At 33.9% G+C, this 20,419-nt stretch overlaps 3 protein-coding genes across 3 annotated transcripts; 1 reads left to right on the plus strand and 2 right to left on the minus strand.

The window, feature by feature from the left end:
• Window positions 1-281: 281 nt before the first annotated feature.
• Window positions 282-8,663, plus strand: LOC100807407 (phosphoenolpyruvate carboxylase 2). The gene is made up of 10 exons (XM_003527299.5): window positions 282-818; window positions 1,326-1,720; window positions 3,268-3,352; window positions 4,109-4,331; window positions 4,933-5,036; window positions 5,129-5,216; window positions 5,431-5,585; window positions 6,167-7,165; window positions 7,538-7,924; window positions 8,194-8,663. The coding sequence occupies exons 1-10, from the start codon at window positions 651-653 to the stop codon at window positions 8,488-8,490; spliced, it is 2,901 nt and encodes a 966-aa protein (XP_003527347.1). The 5' UTR covers window positions 282-650; the 3' UTR covers window positions 8,491-8,663.
• Window positions 8,664-11,393: 2,730 nt separating this feature from the next.
• LOC100807942 (protein CONSERVED ONLY IN THE GREEN LINEAGE 160, chloroplastic) lies at window positions 11,394-16,809 on the minus strand. The gene is made up of 9 exons (XM_006582216.4): window positions 16,303-16,809; window positions 14,629-14,678; window positions 14,444-14,522; window positions 14,152-14,247; window positions 13,824-13,904; window positions 13,597-13,688; window positions 12,546-12,641; window positions 12,104-12,172; window positions 11,394-11,663 (listed from the first exon to the last, which is right to left on the minus strand). The coding sequence occupies exons 1-9, from the start codon at window positions 16,612-16,614 to the stop codon at window positions 11,531-11,533; spliced, it is 1,008 nt and encodes a 335-aa protein (XP_006582279.1). The 5' UTR covers window positions 16,615-16,809; the 3' UTR covers window positions 11,394-11,530.
• A 1,981-nt stretch (window positions 16,810-18,790) lies between these two features.
• Window positions 18,791-19,790, minus strand: LOC121175082 (protein AGENET DOMAIN (AGD)-CONTAINING P1). Its single transcript, XM_041016703.1, has one exon. It carries the CDS (start codon window positions 19,691-19,693, stop codon window positions 19,265-19,267), a length of 429 nt encoding a protein of 142 aa, XP_040872637.1. The 5' UTR covers window positions 19,694-19,790; the 3' UTR covers window positions 18,791-19,264.
• Between the last annotated feature and the right edge of the window lie 629 nt (window positions 19,791-20,419).

Raw genomic sequence — 20,419 nt, forward strand, 5'->3', positions numbered from 1 at the left:
AAAACATTTAAAAATATTCATTTATTATAAATTTAATTATATAGAAGTAAATATTTATTATGTAGAGTGAATTGAATGATTGTACTAATCTACCACTCTCTCATAAATGTTTAAACAAATCATCCTATTTTTTTTCTCATAATCTTAACGGTAACGTACCCATAACATTAAATACATTAATCGCTAAAAAAAACATTAAATGATTTTTTTTGAAGTGTCATTAAATGAATGAATTAAATTAAAAGAAGAGAGAGAGAACTCACCACCTGGTAATCCTTTTTCTCTATAAATTCAAGGTCCTCTCCACCTCAAACCATGTCTCTTTCTCTCTCTGAGTGTGTGTGGCATTAGTAGAAGTTCTACACTTTTTCTCTGTACTTTTTTCCGTGCAGAGATCATAGGAAAAAAAACTATTAGCTTTGATCATACGAGATCTTGTCCATCACCAGATTTAATTTGTTATCGTAATTCTCCTGTTTTTAATTTTATCTTGAGGCCATCCCATTGCAACACACTCATAAAAAACCCCTTTTTCAGTCTCAGATTATTGTTACAACAAGTGTTATCCACTTTTCACAGTCACAGAGTGAGAAAAAAGCAAAGCCAGTGAAATTGTGTGTTGTGTCGTGTGTGATATATAGAGAGAGAGGATGGGTACACGGAACTTTGAGAAAATGGCTTCTATTGATGCTCAGTTGAGGTTGCTAGCACCAAGTAAGGTTTCTGATGATGACAAGCTTGTTGAATATGATGCTTTGTTGCTGGACCGTTTCCTTGACATTCTTCAGGATTTGCATGGCGATGATATTAGAGAAACGGTTAGTTTCATGCCTTCACCACACCACTCTTTTCTTTGTTTTTTGTTGTTATGTTTAGGTTTGTGGGGTTATGAAAAAGATCATTTTTTTTTTTGCTTAGTAGTGATGGATTTCTGATGCCCCCACTTGGAATTTTATGGAATGGTAAAATGTAAAGATGGTAGCTTTGGCTAACTTTGATGGATTCCTGAAACCCCTCTTTTGGTATTTGTTAAATGGTAACGTTTTTGGTATTGGAACATTGTCATTTGGTGGAAAGAGGGTCAAAATTTGTCTGGGGTATGTATGCACTCTGGAATGGGTGTTTTGAATTATTTTTTTATGGGCTTATGGGTCCTGAATTGTTTGTTCTGCGTTTCTTATCATTTTGATCATTCGAATTTTGAGTTAAAAGTTCAATATTTGGTGAAATACTGTTTCATGATTTAGTAGATCAAATCAATTCTCCCTCTTTATTGCACAATGGATTGTGTGGCTTATTAGTTTTGGTAATTTGATGTTGACTAGGTTCAAGACTGTTATGAGCTGTCTGCTGAGTATGAAGGGCAGAATAATCCTCAGAAGTTGGAGGAACTTGGGAACATGCTAACTGGTCTTGATGCTGGGGATTCTATTGTGATTTCCAAGTCGTTTGCTCATATGCTTAATTTGGCAAATTTGGCAGAAGAAGTTCAGATTGCCTACCGTAGAAGGATTAAGTTATTGAAGAAGGGTGATTTTGCTGATGAGAATTCTGCTATCACTGAGTCAGATATTGAAGAGACTTTCAAGAGGCTTGTGAATCAACTGAAGAAGACACCTCAAGAAATCTTTGATGCTTTGAAGAGTCAAACTGTAGATTTGGTCTTAACTGCTCATCCTACTCAGTCTGTTCGTAGATCTTTGCTGCAAAAGCATGGCAGGTTTGTCCATTACTTATCTCAATTTTGATTGTGGTAATGTAGCCAGAGGAGTAATGTTAGTCCATTTGTTAAGCATTTATCAATTAGTTGTGCTGAAAGTCAATGACCTGTAATGAAAGTGGACTACCCTTTGACAAGAAGTATTTTGAGGAAATGGTGGGGAGCACCCCTCCTCCTCACATCAACAAAGCCGGTTTTGTAGGGTTGAGTTAGGTCCAAATCTACAACTTTGATATTTATTAGTGGAATGTATTGATACTGCTCATGCCCAAGCGTGAAAGTGGGTTATACTTTTAAGTATTTTTCATTTGGAGGACATGGTGCTTGAGGGACTAGTGGGATGTGCTGGGAACTATCTTCTAGGGTTTACCAACGACAAGGACAATGGTTACTCCGTATCAAATTATACTTTGAAATGGGAAAATACAAATACTTTAAGTCTTTGGACAATAAAGATCGTAACAAGGTCCTAGATATTCTGTTGAAGGATTTGAAAGTCCTTACACAAGGAAACAAAGGGTTGATCAAAGACCTTAGTTACCTTTTGATAGTTGATAATACAAGGCAAATTAAACCAATATATCAATATGCAAATTATGGGAGAAAGAATATGATGGTTGAAATTAAGGAAATTATAACTATTGTTCTTGGGAAAAACCCAAGTCCTGCATTGGATTATAATTTCAGATCCTTAATTTCAAATCAAATTCTTCCTTGAAAAATTCACATCTTGATATGTTGGTTTAATTCCCCTTATCAATGCTTCATTTCCACGTACAAGGACTTTTAGATCTTTCAAGAGGATATATAGGGCCTTGCGGTGAACGTTATTGTCTAAGGCTTCGAGGTATTTGTTTTCTCATTTCAAAGTATAGTTTTTGTAGAATAATTATTGTGAACCCTGAAAGATAGTTCTCAGCACATCCCACTTGTCCTCAAGCACCATGTCCTCAAAATACTTAGATTCAAAGTATAACTCACTTTCACGTCCAGACGTGAGCATTATCAATATGAACCATTAATATACCAAAGTCCAAACCTGAGCCTAACTCAACCCTACAAAATTGACTTGGTTGATGTGAGGAGGGTTGGTCTCCACTTATATGCTATATTCATGCTCCGCACTATTGGGCTTGGTGCGTGGATAATATGGTTGGGGACCCATTAATGGATATGAGATAAGTTTTGATACCATTTTAGATTTTAGGTTAGGGCCTAACTCAATCCCAAAAAATTGGGTTTTAAGATGAAGGTTGCCCCCCACTTATATACTCTATCTTGACACTATGTCTAGCCTATGTAGGACTTGTATTTTTCCCAATATGACACAACACAAAAATCCTATATTTCTGGCATTTTGACTGTTTTTATACTATGGTGACTTTAATCTTTCTGTTGATAATAATTGTTTTTTTAGGGGTTATAAGGTTGGCTTGGTGGTGAAGGGAGAAGGGAAGGGGGGGGGAAGGTCATGGGTTTGAATCCCCCCACTAACAATTAACAACTAACATTTGCCGTTTAAAAAAATAGTTGTTTTTCTATTTCAGGATAAGGAATTGTTTGACACAGTTGTATGCTAAAGACATAACACCGGACGATAAACAGGAGCTTGATGAGGCTTTACAAAGAGAGGTAACTAACTGCTGATTGTTCTTGATTCCATATACTTGTATTTGTATAATGCCATTAATGATAACCACATGGTTCTTGGAGTTTTATGCAACTTTGCCTATATGGTTATTATATGTAAACAGCATAATTGAGGTTGATATTTTGATGGTGTCTAGACATGATAACCTAATGATTTATTAAGTGGTGAAATTATTTTATTTGGTTCTGCTAAGACAATCCGAGTTATCTGTGTTGTATGTCTATTTGTGTGGGTAGCATTGCAGAAATGCTATGATATTATTATGCTCTTCTTGCATGAAGGTATAATGGTTGGGATTTATGTGTTTAATAACCCAAGTTAAAACCTTTCGGCGTCTCATGTTTGGGTTCAGAACTGGCAGAAACTTTTATATAATTCATAGTTATGTTTGATCTTACCTAGCTTCAAGCTGTGCAGCATCTGATCAGATCAGAGTATAAAAGACTTAATCTTATTATGCTTGGTCAAAATTACTTATCTTAAATATTTTTCATTATATTTTAGCCTTTGATTCTGTATACGTTGCTGGTTAGCTGAAAAGCTCTCTTTTATGGATTTGGCTGTTCTGCTTGAATTTCCTCTCTTAGTTTCCCATTACTATAAGATTTGAATTCTATTAATAATCTTCTTTAAGAAGAATAGTTTTTATTGTGGCTTCAAATTAGTGGTTAAAATTGTATTTGACTATGTCAATCTTTATGGTATGGCTAAGGCCTAATGATGTTTCTCTCATGCAGATTCAAGCTGCATTTCGTACGGATGAAATTCGAAGGACCCCTCCTACACCACAAGATGAGATGAGAGCAGGAATGAGCTACTTTCACGAGACGATCTGGAAAGGCATACCAAAATTTTTGCGCCGGGTTGACACTGCTCTGAAGAACATTGGCATAAATGAACGTGTTCCATATAATGCCCCTGTTATTCAATTCTCTTCTTGGATGGGAGGAGATCGTGATGGTATCGTTCTTTTCCTAAGCAGTTAATGAGTGGAAACGTTCCTCTCTAAGCAGTTTTATTTGTCAAATGTGATTTTTTTTTGCCAAAGTATGCATGTGGTATAGATTCAAAATATCTACACCTCATTTTCCTTATTCAGTTTTCTGTCTATGTTAATCTCTCATCTTCTGTGTCAAACAGTTCCATAGAGATTTAGATTGTATTGTCTGAATATTATGAACCTGAATAGAAGCAGAAATGCAGAATGCAGAAGCAGAGAGAAAAGGGTAGAAAAGCTTAAGACATAGAGGGAAAACTTTGCTTATATTCTTCTTATTTCCCTTCTGTCAATACACTGCACATATATAGTTATATGTGCTCTCTACAGGACAAAAGCAACTAACAGAATCCTCCAGACATGCATAGGGAGCACTAATAGAATTATCCTAATGCACTACTGCTCATAACAGAATTGAGCACTACTACTACTAACATAATGGAGCACTACCAAATAACCGAAATTGTGCCAAAATCCCTTAAACATAATCCTTCAAGTGCTGAGGTGTTTTCTCGTTCCTAACAGTGAATCAACCTCTCACTATTTGTCTAATGTGTGTTGCAGGTAACCCCAGGGTAACTCCAGAAGTTACAAGGGATGTGTGTTTGCTGGCTAGAATGATGGCTGCTAATTTGTACTTCTCTCAGATTGAGGATCTCATGTTTGAGGTATCAAATATGCTGGTCATTACAGATCATTTATTTTATTCTAGCATCAAGGTTACTGTTTTAACTTCTTGCTTCTTGTTTGCTTCTGGCAGTTGTCTATGTGGCGCTGCAATGATGAGCTACGTGTTCGTTCTGATGAACTCCTTAGCTCCTCAAAGAGAGATGCAAAACATTATATTGGTATGTACTATGTAACAATGATAATATGTTGATCTGAATTATACTCTAAAATCTTATGTTCTTTATTGGAATCTACAATATTGATTAGAAATAATTTCATTTTCAATACTAAACTAAAGTTGTGGTGTCTCAGACTTATTATTGATTCATTTTGACTTGAACCTTGTGATAAGTAAATTGTAATGTAATTGTAATAAGTTCTTTGTTGCTCCAGAGTTTTGGAAACAGATTCCTCCCAATGAGCCGTATCGTGTTATTCTCGGTGATGTAAGGGACAAATTATATAATACACGTGAACGTGCTCGGCAGTTGTTAGCCAATGGAAGCTCTGAAATCCCTGAGGAGACTACCTTCACAAATGTTGAACAGGTATTATACTAAAATATCCTGATAAACTTTTGTTAGATACAGATAATTTAATGTTTTTACCTATAAAGCAAGTGTCTTGAAGTGACTCATTATTGCTTCTGTCTTTGTTCTTTAGATTATGTTCTATTTTTGAACACATTGAATTTCTAGCCCATTTTCTCAAGTCATACAAATATGTAGACTTTCATTCTTTGATGTTAATGTTAGTAGCAGTGCTGGATTTCCCATCCTTAAAAATTGTTTCGCTTCTTGATTATTGAAATACTAACGTATATTAGGTTTGGTTACTTTTAGTTTCATTAGTGTTTTGGTCAATCCTTCTAAAAATATGAAGAGGACAATTTTCAAACTACTTGGAGAATTGTGTATCTCTAATAATTGTAATAAACATCTGTTCTAGTTGGCAACAATTCTCTCAACTCTAATTAATTTCTTACTAATTTTAGTCAAACAGCATTAAACCCACAACTCTGAAAAGGCAATACCTTATGCATGGCATGACAATGAGACTATATGTTTTCAGAATAATCATGATATAGTAATTATATTAAAACTCTATAACCTCCAATTTTTTCTTGTAGTTCCTGGAGCCTCTTGAATTATGTTATAGATCGCTGTGTGCATGTGGTGACCAACCAATAGCTGATGGAAGCCTTCTTGATTTCTTGCGCCAAGTTTCCACATTTGGGCTTTCACTTGTAAGACTTGATATCCGTCAAGAATCAGATCGGCACACTGATGTTATGGATGCTATTACAAACCACTTAGAGATTGGATCTTATCGAGAGTGGTCTGAGGAACGCAGGCAGGAATGGCTGCTATCCGAGCTCAGTGGAAAGCGCCCTCTCTTTGGTCCTGATCTTCCTAAAACAGAAGAAATTGCTGATGTATTGGAAACCTTCCATGTCATTGCGGAACTTCCTTCAGACAGCTTTGGTGCCTATATCATCTCAATGGCAACAGCTCCATCTGATGTGCTTTCTGTAGAACTTTTACAACGTGAATGTCATGTGAAGCAGCCATTAAGGGTTGTTCCATTGTTTGAAAAACTTGCTGATCTTGAGGCTGCTCCTGCTGCGGTAGCCCGCCTATTCTCTATAGATTGGTACAGAGACCGTATCAATGGGAAACAAGAAGTTATGATAGGGTACTCGGACTCGGGAAAAGATGCTGGTCGTTTCTCTGCAGCATGGGCACTATACAAGGCTCAAGAAGAGCTCATAAAGGTTGCAAAAGAGTTTGGTGTTAAGCTCACAATGTTCCATGGCAGAGGAGGAACTGTGGGAAGAGGAGGAGGTCCCACTCATCTTGCTATATTATCTCAGCCACCGGATACTATTCATGGCTCACTTCGGGTAACAGTGCAAGGTGAAGTTATTGAACAGTCATTTGGAGAGGAGCACTTGTGCTTCAGAACACTTCAGCGCTTCACTGCTGCTACACTTGAGCATGGAATGCACCCTCCTGTGGCACCAAAACCAGAGTGGCGTGCCCTCATGGATGAGATGGCTGTCATTGCTACAGAGGAGTATCGCTCCATTGTTTTCCAGGAACCCCGTTTCGTTGAGTACTTCCGATGTGTAAGTATTGTTGAATACTTCAGTATAGAAAGATGTCCTTGAAAATCTAGCAGTTTAAGTGGCATATTTACAAAAATGATAATTTAGTTAGCATGATTAACTAAAATGCAATTGTTTCCAATCAAGACAAAATTCCTTTAGCATTATTGATGTTAAAATAAATCGTTAATAATGTTTTACCATTTTTTTTTCTTCCCCAATCTTGTGAATATATTATTATCAGTTGCAAAAATTCTGATTCAACTGGAATACAATTATATTTCTGATGATTTAAGAAACATTTCTCTTTCCTTTGGAGTCACAACTATTTATCTTGCAATTTATTTCCTTATTTTCTTTCCTTGCTTTAATGCTGAATATTGTAAACTGCAGGCTACACCTGAGCTGGAGTATGGAAGAATGAACATTGGCAGTCGTCCGTCAAAACGAAAGCCAAGTGGAGGAATTGAATCACTTCGTGCAATCCCTTGGATCTTTGCTTGGACTCAGACTAGGTTTCATCTACCTGTATGGCTTGGCTTTGGGGCAGCATTTAGCCATGTTATTAAGAAGGATCCAAAGAATCTCCAAATGCTTCAAGATATGTATAATCAATGGCCTTTCTTCAGGGTCAGCCTTGACTTGGTTGAGATGGTGTTCGCCAAGGGAGACCCTGGGATTGCGGCTCTTTATGACAAACTCCTAGTGTCAGAGGAACTGTGGCCATTTGGCGAGCGATTAAGGTCTATGTTTGAAGAAACCAAGAGCCTTCTCCTCCAGGTATTCAATTATTACTGCTATAGGCTCCATTTCTATATGTTGATTCAGCATTTTGTGACTGTCATGCCATCATGCCATGGTACCATGACAAACTGACTATATATTGAAAGCTCAACAGGAAGCAGTTATAGTTTCTCTTTTTTCTCTAGTTGTATCATATGCATTTTTGATTTATTTTCTGGCTTAGTCCTAGCAAAAAGTGGAAGAGAAAATGACTTAATATTTTTCATAGTACATTAATGACCAACTTTGTTTCTTCTTGTTTGTAGGTTGCTGGACACAAAGATCTCCTTGAAGGAGACCCCTACTTGAAGCAAAGACTTCGACTTCGCGATTCATACATCACAACCCTCAATGTCCTGCAAGCCTACACATTGAAGCGAATTCGTGATCCTGACTACCATGTGAAGTTGAGGCCACATTTGTCCAAAGACTACATGGAATCAAACAAGCCAGCAGCTGAGCTTGTGAAACTCAACCCTACAAGTGATTATGCTCCTGGTCTGGAGGATACCCTTATTTTGACAATGAAGGGTATTGCTGCTGGCATGCAAAACACTGGTTAAGAAGCTGCATGCCTGTGTTGCCTTCCTATACAAGTAACTTAACTTTGGATACACACATTTTAACCTATGTTGTCTGCTACAGATGTGGACCAGCATTAAATAACAATTACGCTATCTATTATCGTTATCATGTAATAAAAACGGATTTTGGCTTATGCCAGCTTGGATTTTAACTGGATTCTCTTCTGTTTGATGTTATGTGTTTCTTATATTATTTCTCATAGGGATTAGTGTGTCTTCCAATTTTAAAATTGATGGGGCAAAACCCATTTTGCTCGATGCTCTCAAATTCTGTTGCATAGGGAACAACCTATCTGAATTTCACCAACATGCAGCAGGTGAGAAGTCAGCCTTGAAGGGTGTGTATGTGTGTGTGTCAGTGCTTTGTCCAAAAGTGACAAACTTCGTGAATGAAAATATACCCATTTGAATCTGTTCCAATGCTTGAACCTGTTTCTGCTAGATTAGCACCAGTACTGTCTTTTGTTCCCCTCTCAACGATCAAATTTTAATCTAGCTCCCATTTTTTTTAATCATAAAAAAAGTTAAAAAGGAAAGAAAAAACCCTTAATAAATGAATTTTCTTATATTTGGTATACTTATTAAGAGAACAAAACATGAAATGAGGTTAAGTATGTCTAGAAAAAAAGTTACATCTTTCTCATTTAGTGCCTAGGAAAGTGTAAACTGAGTTTGAAAAAGCTTTGAAACGGTAATCCAAATACATCCTAAATAGAACATATTTTTTTGGATAAAAATAATAGAACATATTCCATTCTATTCCGTTACACTTTAACCATTTTCCTCGGATGGAGATAAGCTATAGCATTAGCATCAAACTTGTGTTTCCTGTCATGGCTTCTAAACTCTTGCACTCAAGCTTTTATCTCATGCTGTTCTTGCTTATCTCAAACATGGCCATAGCAAATGCTGCTCTTTTCAAAACCAAAGGCTTCAAAATCCTACACATTAAGGGTCACAACAGCCATGGAGAAACCAAAGTTGGAGGATTTGCTGCTCCGGTCTACTTGTCTATCCTTCCAAGAGGGACTCCAATTCCTTCTTCTGGCCCTTCACTACCCATCAATGGACGTGGGAATGTTCCTTAATGCAAACCAGGCAGAGATGTTTCAAGCCAAATGCAAAGTAGAAAGAAGGGTAGATAATTTCCTAAGAGCTAGCCACCTTCTAAACTTTTTCTTGGGGTTGGAGAGTGGACATGAAAGTGGGTCATGAATCTTCTTGACATTATGCTTATGTGTGTGTACTTTTGTTCATGTGCTTTCATTTTATTTAAATGAAGGTTTTAGATTAATGAAATAAAGGTGTTGTAGTTAAGCTGTGTATTTGGTTTTTCGAGTTAGAAATTTGTTAGAATTTTTTGCATCATATAATTAATAGTTGGGATTCATTGCAAGATGCAAGATGAAAGGATGAGGAGGGGCAGAGTCCTTGCGATTTTTTATTTTCGTTCATCGATCAGATTGAACTTTAGCTTATGATATTCGTAGTTCACGTGATTGGGTGAGAACTAAAGAGTTAAATCAGAATAAAAAGGAGACTCGCTCTTGTTTGAAATATTTTTAATGAGAACAAGTAGGAAACTACTCCCTAGGAGCTCTGAAATTCTTTCTATCATACTGAGGTAAAAGACAAAAAAGATACTACATATAAAAGTTACTTAGTAATCAATAACCATTTTAAAAAGTCACGCATTTATATTTCAATATTTATTATTCAAATTTAAAAAAAGTCATGTAATTTAATGTTAACTGGGGGGGGGGGGGGGGGGGGGGGGGGGGGGGTCAGAATTCTCGTGCAATTGCAATCTTTATATTTACATAAAGAAAAATGTTAGGAATACTATTTTTAATAGTTTTTTTATTAGTTGAAATTTATTTTAAAAAATAAAAAAATTTATGAGTTTCACATTTTATTCAGTGAATTTTTATTATAATTTTATAATTTCTAATAAAAATTTTAATCAATGGAATTAGTAGGAAAAAAATTAACAGAATATTACACCACATTTTAAGTAATAACTATGTTCGTTGATTATTGAGAATTTTAATGAATATATATATATATATGTGTGTATATATGCATGTGTGTAAAATAAGATTTGTATCTATCAAATTATCTTTTTTATATTTATAATAATAACTTTGATTTTTAAATAAAATTATAAAAATCAAATAATTATTATTTAAATATTGTTAAGAAAAACATTTAAAATATATTATATTTTTTATATAATTTTAAGAAAAATAACTATATAAATAAAAAATAGTCAAAATTATAGTTTTTTTTAATAATTTTTAAAGAATAAAAAACTAAAACAGAAGTTCTTTTTAAAAAAATTATATGTAATTTCAGTGAGAAAATAATTATCATTTGAATACAATTTATATCTTATATCATTATTTAGACTATGTTTAATACCAAACATGCTATCACAATATTATTCTCATGGTATATCTAACAATAAATAAAATTAAACTTATTTTTTGACTAGTAAGTATTAAATTTTAATTAATTTTTGTTAGTGAGAAAAATTGAACCCATGACTTTTTTCTTTCTTCTCTGTCTCTTCTCTCTCTATTATTTCACCATCAAATCAACCATAAAACCTTGATGAAAACTTGTTTTTTCCTATCATGCTCTGTCTTACTATCATGTCTTGTCATCCTATTTTATCTTGATCACCAAATGACTTAAGTTTTTTGAGTTGTTCAAATTGGTAAAAGTTGATTGGTTTTCGATTTTCAAACTTACAATAGTTACATATTTAGACATAAAACTCCCAAAAATGAAATATATGAATTTAATTGTGTCCCTTGATATCACTGATCGTAAATATGAAAAAAATGAAGTCGATATGTGCTTATTGTGGGAGAGAAGACTTAAGACCAAATATCTGGATATTATAATCAATAATCCAAATATGGAAAAACATAAATACAATTATATGTTCAATATGTGGGAGAGAAAAACCCAAATATAATGACATGGCATCCTCCCCCTCCACCCCTAATATTCTTCAGGTCTTTCTTGTAGCTACAGTAATTGCCTCCTCTATAGCTTGAGCAAAAGTTGCAATCTTGTATGTGAAAAAACCTACTAGCATTGGTATCAATTCTAAGTGCATAGATCCAAATTCTGGAACCAGAATCCTGTAAGAAAAGACAGGGTTTGACCATTATTCTAGGAAACTAAAAGAGAAAGAAGTGCCATTAGACCTAGAAGTCATTGGCATAGATGGCATCCAATCAATAATACATCACTCAAACATCAATGTATTTGGATATCTTGTCTAAACATTATATCATTAATATATATCTGTGTGTATAAAACCTAATCAAAATGTTTGGGAAAGGTTATTTTGTAGGATATAATCCCTTTTTTTCAAAAGTTTCCTCAGTAAGTTGGTAAAAATGAAAAGAAAGATTGTTTCTCTAAATTAATTTAAATCAAATATGAGACAAAAAACAAAAGCAAGAGAAGAGCTATACCTGGAAAACCTAGAAAAGATCAAGAAAACTTGTTTGCAAATTAAATTAACTTCGTTGACAAAATAATAATTGTTGCAATAACATATCAAATGAGAACTTACGCATTCCAGCGGTTATAGACCATGACCAAAACAACAGGAACCAGTAATCTTGGCTGCCCAATTGCTCCCCTGCAAGTAAAATATCCAAAAAAAGCAAGGTGAAAAAAAATAAAACAAAATAGAACATGGTTACACCTTTTTAAATAAAAAAAGAGGAACAAACTCTTTGTCATCCAATTCCCACCTAGTAGGCATACCATGTGGAAATGTGGAAGACATCACTATACTTAAACAACATGATTGTACATATGAACCTTGGTTAAACTTCTACCTTTCTTTCTTTTACCACCATATTGCAATATGGAAGCTATAGGTATAAACTCAAACATGGATATCAATGGACATTGTTAGACTTATCAAATAGTTGGGGTCCTAATAAGACTCGTGTTTATCTACTAAAGAAACTAAATGATGAATAATATCTATCATCTATATAGATTACTTGACAAATCCCTTTGCACCATCAGTCCTTAGCGAGTCCACGCTACTTCCCAGCATACGAATATACGCCAAAGAACCAAGAAAGCCAGCACCAAAGCTGAATACATGAAAGAAAAGCATACATTAAGTAAAATGATTAAACCTTACAACTTTCTTCTGATCTACTAGATGTTATGGAATATTAGCATTTAACCAATATTTCTATCTTACAAATCAGTAATTTAGATTTTACGAATGATAATTAACAATTATCATAACAGAGGAATTTATACAATATATCTCGCAATGGTAACTTGACAATAATTATACCCTAGAATATTTTACTTTTAACCATCTTAGTTCATTGGTGCCTGTTCTGAGCAAGGAGATATAAAATGAAAAAATGGGAAATGGGGAGGGGGGCAAAGACCTCAGATGAGGAGAGAATGGACAAACGTGAGTTAGCTTTTGGTAAGAAAGGGGAATGGAGAAGACCTATTAACTCAATTATTCTTCTTGAGAGTAAAACCCATTTTATTAAGCATTGGGATGAAGAGAGGAAAAAATAGGCTTTTAAAACTAATTCATTTCATTCATTTACCCTCCTCTTTTAATCCTAATAAAACACAATATAGATACATTTCCATTCAACTCCTCATTTTGTTTCTAAATGCAGGGAATGCAAATATCTTAATATCCCTTTCCTGTCCCTCCATACTGTTTCTATCACAAAGCCTTTGTTTCTCGACCAAACCTAAATCCTCAAAGACATCAATAAATATTGTTGACATTTCGTAGTTTAAAAGGAGAAATGTTTTAATAATATACATATGAAGTGAGTTCCCAGTTGAATGTTTAAACCCACATTAGTTAAACTGATCTAGAACAATGTCATATCCCAAGTGCCGAGAATTTCAGTTTATATCTCTTTTTGGAGAATGTTTACTGGATAGTGGTTGTACATTAAGCTGATTTTTAGCTCCAAATTCAACCATTTTGCCAGCATAGATGCAAAATTGAAGACCACCAATTCAGAATAACTATCTCAATAGGTACATGAAGAATTCAAATACCTAGCTGCAATCTCAGGGGAATAAGAAACATAAGCTGAAACCAGACCAACACCACCTATACCCAAGGTAAAGATTTGCAACTTCCTCTTTAACTGAACAGAAAAACCGAAATAAGTTTAGGAGCATAGTTAACAAAAATTGTTATTTGATCAATGCCACAATGGAGGGTATTATTCATATGACTTCTAACAAGGAAGAAAAAATAACCAGACAATGGTGCTTAGTACCTTATTATACTGCTCCTCAGCTTGAGCAGCCAAAACTTTTGGATCTTCACGAGACTGCCTTATTTCCCGGAACATCACATCCTATAGCAGTATAACTAGTCTAAATCAGATCTTTGAATATTAAAAATCAACTTTTAAATGTTGATAAAGGTAAGATACATAGGGTGTCAAGTTTCTGTTTTGGGTTCAAAAGTATACCATTAATCAAGTTCAATGTCTTACAGCAGTAAGTATTAATTTCTCCTAGGCTATATAAGATGGAATGAAAAATATATCCAGTTAATAAGTACAATGCTAGATCTTAATGATATAGCAAAGCATTACTTACACTGCCTCCAGTTGCGGCCTTGGTAGCTCTATCCCATTTTTCTTGCTCACGACGTGTTGGTGCTGATTTATATCTTACCCTATTGCTTCCTGTCACCTGATAATCATTTCAGTCGAAGAAAAGTGAAATGAATAATGTGGAAAAACAACATAAAGTATTATGTACCTTTGGTTTTTCTAAAATATAACTCAATAGAGGAAGAATATTACAATATTGGAGATATATCATAAGTCATTCAATACACAAGATATAATAATCAGGGGAAAATCAAGAGAAAAGACAAAGCTCTTACATTAGTTTCTGCATCAATTTGCAGGTGTGCATTATGATTTACAGGAGCTGCGAGTTCTTTGCTCAAATCAACTTCCAAACTGCAGTTCATAATTCAAATAACTTTATAGATAAAGAAAGAACAAATGTCAAGAGAATAATGGAACAGAATTTGAAGACTTGAATTTAAATAATGTAGAAAGAGACCTGTCCAGGCTCATGACTCTATTTAAGCTTAGAAACCCTGAAGGCTCTTCCTGTTGACAGGAACTTTATTTATGTCAGAAACAACTCACAGAAACAAACAAATTTAACTAATCTTGAATCATTCACCAAAATATCTTGAGTCACCACCACCACCAAAGCATTTTTTCACTAGGTGGGGCCAGCTAGCTATATGAATCAAATGACACCACTGTACTCTATCACCAACAAAGTCTCTATTAATTTCTTGAGTCACCATGGAATGAAAAGAAGAGCATTTTAGAAACCAAATATTGTGTTCTATCATTTTGATTCCTATGCAAAAATTGGAGCGAATTAATGACAAGAAAGAAAAGAAACCAATGCTGAACAAAGCAATTGTTCTCCGTACTCTTCTACCACACCCAGAATTATATATGATATAAATTATAAAGCATTTGAGAAGTGTTTCTGTTGCGAGTAAATCTACACATTTGTCAATACAATGAAGTGCCACATAATAATGATTGTGCAAATTAAATCTGGTTTCATTAATTTCATCTCCATTTCCACCAAAAAATTGAATCATGCAATCCATACATTTTTCTTGCCTCGCAGAGTCTCATTATGTAAGAAATCACACAGATACAGGTCACTCAACATAACGATTGTATAAACTTAAGTGAAATTTGGTTATTTTAATTTCATTGCTTTGTTCACATGGTCTCAACATGTTACTTAAAAGGGTCGGACATCCAAGATAGGACACCACTGATGGGTTGAACATATCCATATCCATATCCTTATCCTCAATACTGAATAATTATCTAATTATCATAGATTAAACAAATTGAGATAATATTGTAGTTAGTAACAAATAGGAGTAAAACATTAGAGAATAACTGGGTTCCTAATAGTGTTGATTAGGATTGGGATTGATTACACAAGTGAAGATCATCACAGAAACTCAAAACTCAATATTAGAAAATTGATCGAGATAGGCATCATCAGTTTCTCTTGTTCCCTAATTCAAACACAAAAAACAAGCCAAAACCCACAAACACAAAGCAATCACCACAACCATCGAACAAATATTCCCCACAAGTAATTCTCCAACAACAATCCAGAATTCCAACAAAAACATACACCAGCACAACAGCGGATTTTTTTTTTAAAAAAAAAGGTAAACCATCATTTTGGTCCTGAAAGTGTAAATTGGTGACAATTTAGTTCCTCAAACAACGAAAATTCTGATTTTGTATCCGAATGTGTAAAAAGTGCAACAATAACATCCTACTGATTAGAGATCATTTTTTCATTAAGCTGTAATGTTCAAGTACTAATTTGACATCAAGTTATATTTTCCAAGGATCCATTTGACATTAAGTTGTAAAGTTCACGTTCCAATTTGTAATTAAGTCGTTTGGTAGAATGCAATTGTTGCACTATTTACACATTTATGAACCATAGAATTCTGATTTAGTCTGTGAGCATATAAAAAGTTCAACAATTATGTGATTAAGTTGTAACATTCAAGAAATAATTTGAGATTAAATTGTATTTTTCGAAGACCAATTTATCACTAAATTGTAGGACATAACCCAATTGTCACACTTCTTACACATTGATGACAAAAAATTTACCCTAAAAAAAACCACACTGGGTGAGTGAGAGAACAGAGTGAGTGCAAGTTCAGACCTTTGCAGGAGGGGGTTGAGCATTGGGTTCCTCAATCAACTTTTGGAAGCGACCCATAAACTCCTTGTTCCACATATAGTCATCAGAGGCCAAAGGGTCTTCGTCATCGCCGCCCCAGTATTTGCGGAGTTTGGTGGTGGTGGGAGGGCCACCGTACTCCCCGGGAGCCACCCCGGTGGACCATTTCTGAGGCTTCTTCTTCGGAAGGAGAACCTTGGTTTGCCTTGGGTCTGGCAAGGGTGCCGAATTTGGGGACTCTGGGGAAGTGGGTGTGGCTACACATCTCACACAAACGTGGCTCACAAGTGCCATTTTTTTTGGTGTTGTTATGTGGGCATAGCAATGAAGGAATGGAATGGAACAACAAGGGATAGAAAGGTGTTATGTTATGTCAATTGTGTGTCTGTCATGTTTCCACATAAAAATCAGTTGCCACTGCTAAAATATCTCATTTCCTAAAATGTTTTCTAGTGTTCCATCCATCGCTCCGTCCATTCAATGATTGAAATCATGATATGCTTTTTGTATTATTTTTTATTTTTAAAAAAGAAGAAATTAATTTTGTATCAGTCTTTTTTCATATTATTGCTAAAGCCATTTTTACCCCCTTTGGTGGATTTTTCTAATGGTATCTTTTTTATCTATAAGACTTTGATTTAAAATTTTAGTTATGAAAATCAAACTCAGACTGTAATGATAAGTGACTTTTAGTTTTATACTATCATCTAATATTAAATGAATGAATATTAATTAATTATTACATTTTATTTATAAGATTGAAGCATCTAATTTATTAAGATTAAAAAAATAATTAATTTAATTGATAGTAATAATTTTTTCTTAAATTTATATATATATATATATATATATATATATATATATATATATATATATTAAAATTATCCTATATTTAGTACTCTTTTCACTTTTAATTGTTTGCCAATATATTTTTTCTCCCTAAATTAAGAATATTTTTAATATAAAAATAATTAATAAAAAAATATGATAGATTAATAAATATCAAACTTTTACTCCTAATTTCCATTTCAAATCAAATATAATATATATTTTTTAAAGAGATCAAATAATATGATGCTAAGTAATGAAAGAAAGACATTTCGGGTCTGCATTTATATTTTTTGAGTAAAATAATTACATAAAGATGAATAGGAAGTTAAAAGAAGAATAAGAAGTAATAAAAATCAAATAAAATTAGAAAAAAAACACATTCATACTCTGCAGTTAAAGAATATGATAAGTAAAAGGAAAGTGGAAACAAAAATGAAGTATTTCCTTTATTATTTTAGATAAGAAGAAAAATGTGTGTATGTATCCTATATGTATACTGAATTAAAGAAGTGTATAAAAATAAGGATAAGTTGGTACTTTAGTTATAAGTAATCCTTTTCGTCTTCTTTCCTCTCTAAAATCGGAAGAATTATAGTTAAATAAGTTAATAATGGATTTCAAAATCTTTTTCTTCCATCCTTTCACTTTTTAAAATGTACCAAAAAAGTAAAATAAATAAATAAAAATACAACTTTTCCATATCGATCCTTCCGCATTAGTTGCAAGCGTGTACCGAAATTATGACTAATAAGATGAAGAGTATCACCGGCCAACACGCGCAGGTTAAGTACTTCTGTAAGGACTAAGGAGTATCCGTTCCGTTTGGGTTAAGTTTGGTTAAATTTATGATTTTATTTAATTAAATTTGAATGAGTTAGTTTTGGTTAGTTTTTTTTTAAAAAACAAATGAAGCTCAATTTAAATTAATCTATTTATAAATATTTAATTTTGGATTAATTTGGATTGGGTCATTGAATCAAAATATTTAATTTTGTTTGTTTTTTTTTAATGTAGTTTTTTTATCAATTAAATTTTTTATTAAATGAATCAAACAACTATTTTTTTGTTAGATTTTTCTAAAAAAGCAAATTATGATGATGTCACACTTCATTCCATGCCTCTTTTCCCAAATTGCAAACGGCATTATCAAATCAAATGAAGCCACATTTCCCATGCCTCTTTTCTTGTCCCTCCCTCATTGGTGCTCAAAGCAGCAACACAACACCCCCATCTCCTTTAACAGGATAAGATACAACCCATATTTCCACATTAATTCAAAAGGTCAAAAACTGTGCATGACTTTATACAACTATATACAATACTACCAACTCCAATTACAGTTTCTTTCTCTTATTAATTATTTTCAAGGAACCGCCCCCATAGCCCCCGGTATCTCCCACCCTCTCAGTAATAATAATAATAAAAAAAAACAACTCAATTTTTGTTTTAAAAAAACCCACACACAAAAACAATCCAAGAAAACCACTACTGAATTTTTCATAACCTATATAGTAATTTCGTGTCTGGGTGCATTGTAGAATTGCCCCCCATAATTCTTGTAGAGGGTGAGAGTATAATTGCATTTTCGTACCATAAAAAACAGAACAAAAAAAGTAAGAAAAAAAGAGAGAGACAACAATTGAATCGAGCTAGAAATCGAAAGGGTTTAATTTTCACTTTTCCCATCAGCGATTGGAAGTAAAATTCCAATTTCACACACATATGAACAACAACAAGAAACCATCGTACAACAACACTAGAGACTGAAACCAAGAAAAACAAATCAAACATATCTACGATCCCAAGAAAGTGAATCTAATTAAGAACACTCAAGAGAGAGAGAGAACAATTCAATCGAAAGGGTAGGTTTTTCCACTTTTCCTATCACCGATTGGAAGTACAATTCCAATTACACGTATGAACAAGAAGCACAGTGTACAATTACTTCCATCCTACAACAACACTATATAGACTAAAACCAAGAAAGAAAGAAAAAAAACAACCCACAACAAGATATAACGCATATACGATCCCAAGAAAGCGAATCAAATCAACCGTCGAATTAATGTCTCCTAAAACAAAGACGCGACACGAATTCCGAACTCAACATTCTTCAATTGGACAAAACCCACTCCCCATGGCTCCACTCATGATGAACCCTAATCGCAGAAACATGATACGCAATCTCCTCATTAGTGGTAGAAAAATACACGTAGTAATGCTCGGCGTCTTTTTTTCCGGTGACCTGGCCGAGCCACCAGCCGTCGTTGTCGAAGGCGTCGACGCACTGGTAGAGCGCGAAATCGGTTTTGGAGACACGTGGCGGCTGGGGACGGAGTTCTTTGGGGAAAAGGGTTTCGGTAAGGGGTTGTTGTGATGCGTCGTCTTCGAGGAGCGTGTCGTAGCGTACGACGTAGAGGCCGTTGTCGAGGCGCGACACGACCGTGGCTTGGTAGTAGGAGCCGAGGAAGCCATCCTCGTTGCCGCAGATCTCCACCTTGTCGTCGCGCGCGAAATCCACCCTCTTACGCGGTGGACGCATTGTCGGAATCGAAAAGAAAAGGTTTCTTCTGTTTCTTTGATGAAGCAGCTGTTGCTTTGCTTGCTTCTTGAGTATGGTAATGGGTTCGTTTTCTGTGAGGGTGGGGATTTATTATATAGTTCTGGACCTTATGGTGGGGTCACGGGTGAAGATTTTATTTTATTTTATTTTATCTTTATTCTTTTGGATTTAATTTTTTTTTTTTACAGAATTTTATCTTTTTGGATGGTAAAATAAATAAAATGTGTACGGTTAGTGGTGGTAATATTTTTCTGGATTAAGTTTTTATTTATACTTGTTTTTGGTGTACTTGATTGTGATATACTATATATTAATTATAGAGGAATCTTAAATAAATATTTGATTGTTTTAAACAGCACATTAATATCTTTTTTTTATCTCTTATCTTATTATTGTATATCATAAATATTTTTTTTTACCGTCATATATTATAAATTTTATCATCCTTATATATTTTTCTTCTCTTTATAAGTGTTTAATAGGAATTAGGGATGTCTATTAAATTTTTTCCTTTATAAGTGTTTAATAGGAATTAGGGATGTCCATTAAATTTTTTCCTTAATTATATTGAATGTGAATTTTATACATGATGATTTATTGAGTTTTATAAATAATAAATAATTGTCATTAAAGTTATATTTATTATGTTTTCTTAAATTATTGGAAAATTTATATTCCTTCTATTTATAATAATGGTTGTGCAAG

Source organism: Glycine max, chromosome 6 (genome assembly GCF_000004515.6).
Source record: "Glycine max cultivar Williams 82 chromosome 6, Glycine_max_v4.0, whole genome shotgun sequence".
NCBI lineage: Eukaryota > Viridiplantae > Streptophyta > Magnoliopsida > Fabales > Fabaceae > Glycine > Glycine max.

What these genes read in the sequence shown, in the direction of transcription:
- LOC100807407 (XM_003527299.5), top strand. Translation starts at nt 651, where the DNA reads ATGGGTACACGGAACTTTGAGAAAATGGCTTCTATTGATGCTCAGTTG. An exon ending in GCGATGATATTAGAGAAACG is followed by an intron (nt 819 to 1,325) that starts GTTAGTTTCATG and finishes GATGTTGACTAG; the next exon opens with GTTCAAGACTGTTATGAGCT. An exon ending in AGATGCAAAACATTATATTG is followed by an intron (nt 5,217 to 5,430) that starts GTATGTACTATG and finishes TTGTTGCTCCAG; the next exon opens with AGTTTTGGAAACAGATTCCT.
- LOC100807942 (XM_006582216.4), bottom strand. Translation starts at nt 16,614, where the DNA reads ATGGCACTTGTGAGCCACGTTTGTGTGAGATGTGTAGCCACACCCACT. An exon ending in AGGCCGCAACTGGAGGCAGT is followed by an intron (nt 13,905 to 14,151) that starts GTAAGTAATGCT and finishes ATACTGCTATAG; the next exon opens with GATGTGATGTTCCGGGAAAT. An exon ending in TCCCCTGAGATTGCAGCTAG is followed by an intron (nt 12,642 to 13,596) that starts GTATTTGAATTC and finishes TCATGTATTCAG; the next exon opens with CTTTGGTGCTGGCTTTCTTG.
- LOC121175082 (XM_041016703.1), bottom strand. Translation starts at nt 19,693, where the DNA reads ATGCGTCCACCGCGTAAGAGGGTGGATTTCGCGCGCGACGACAAGGTG.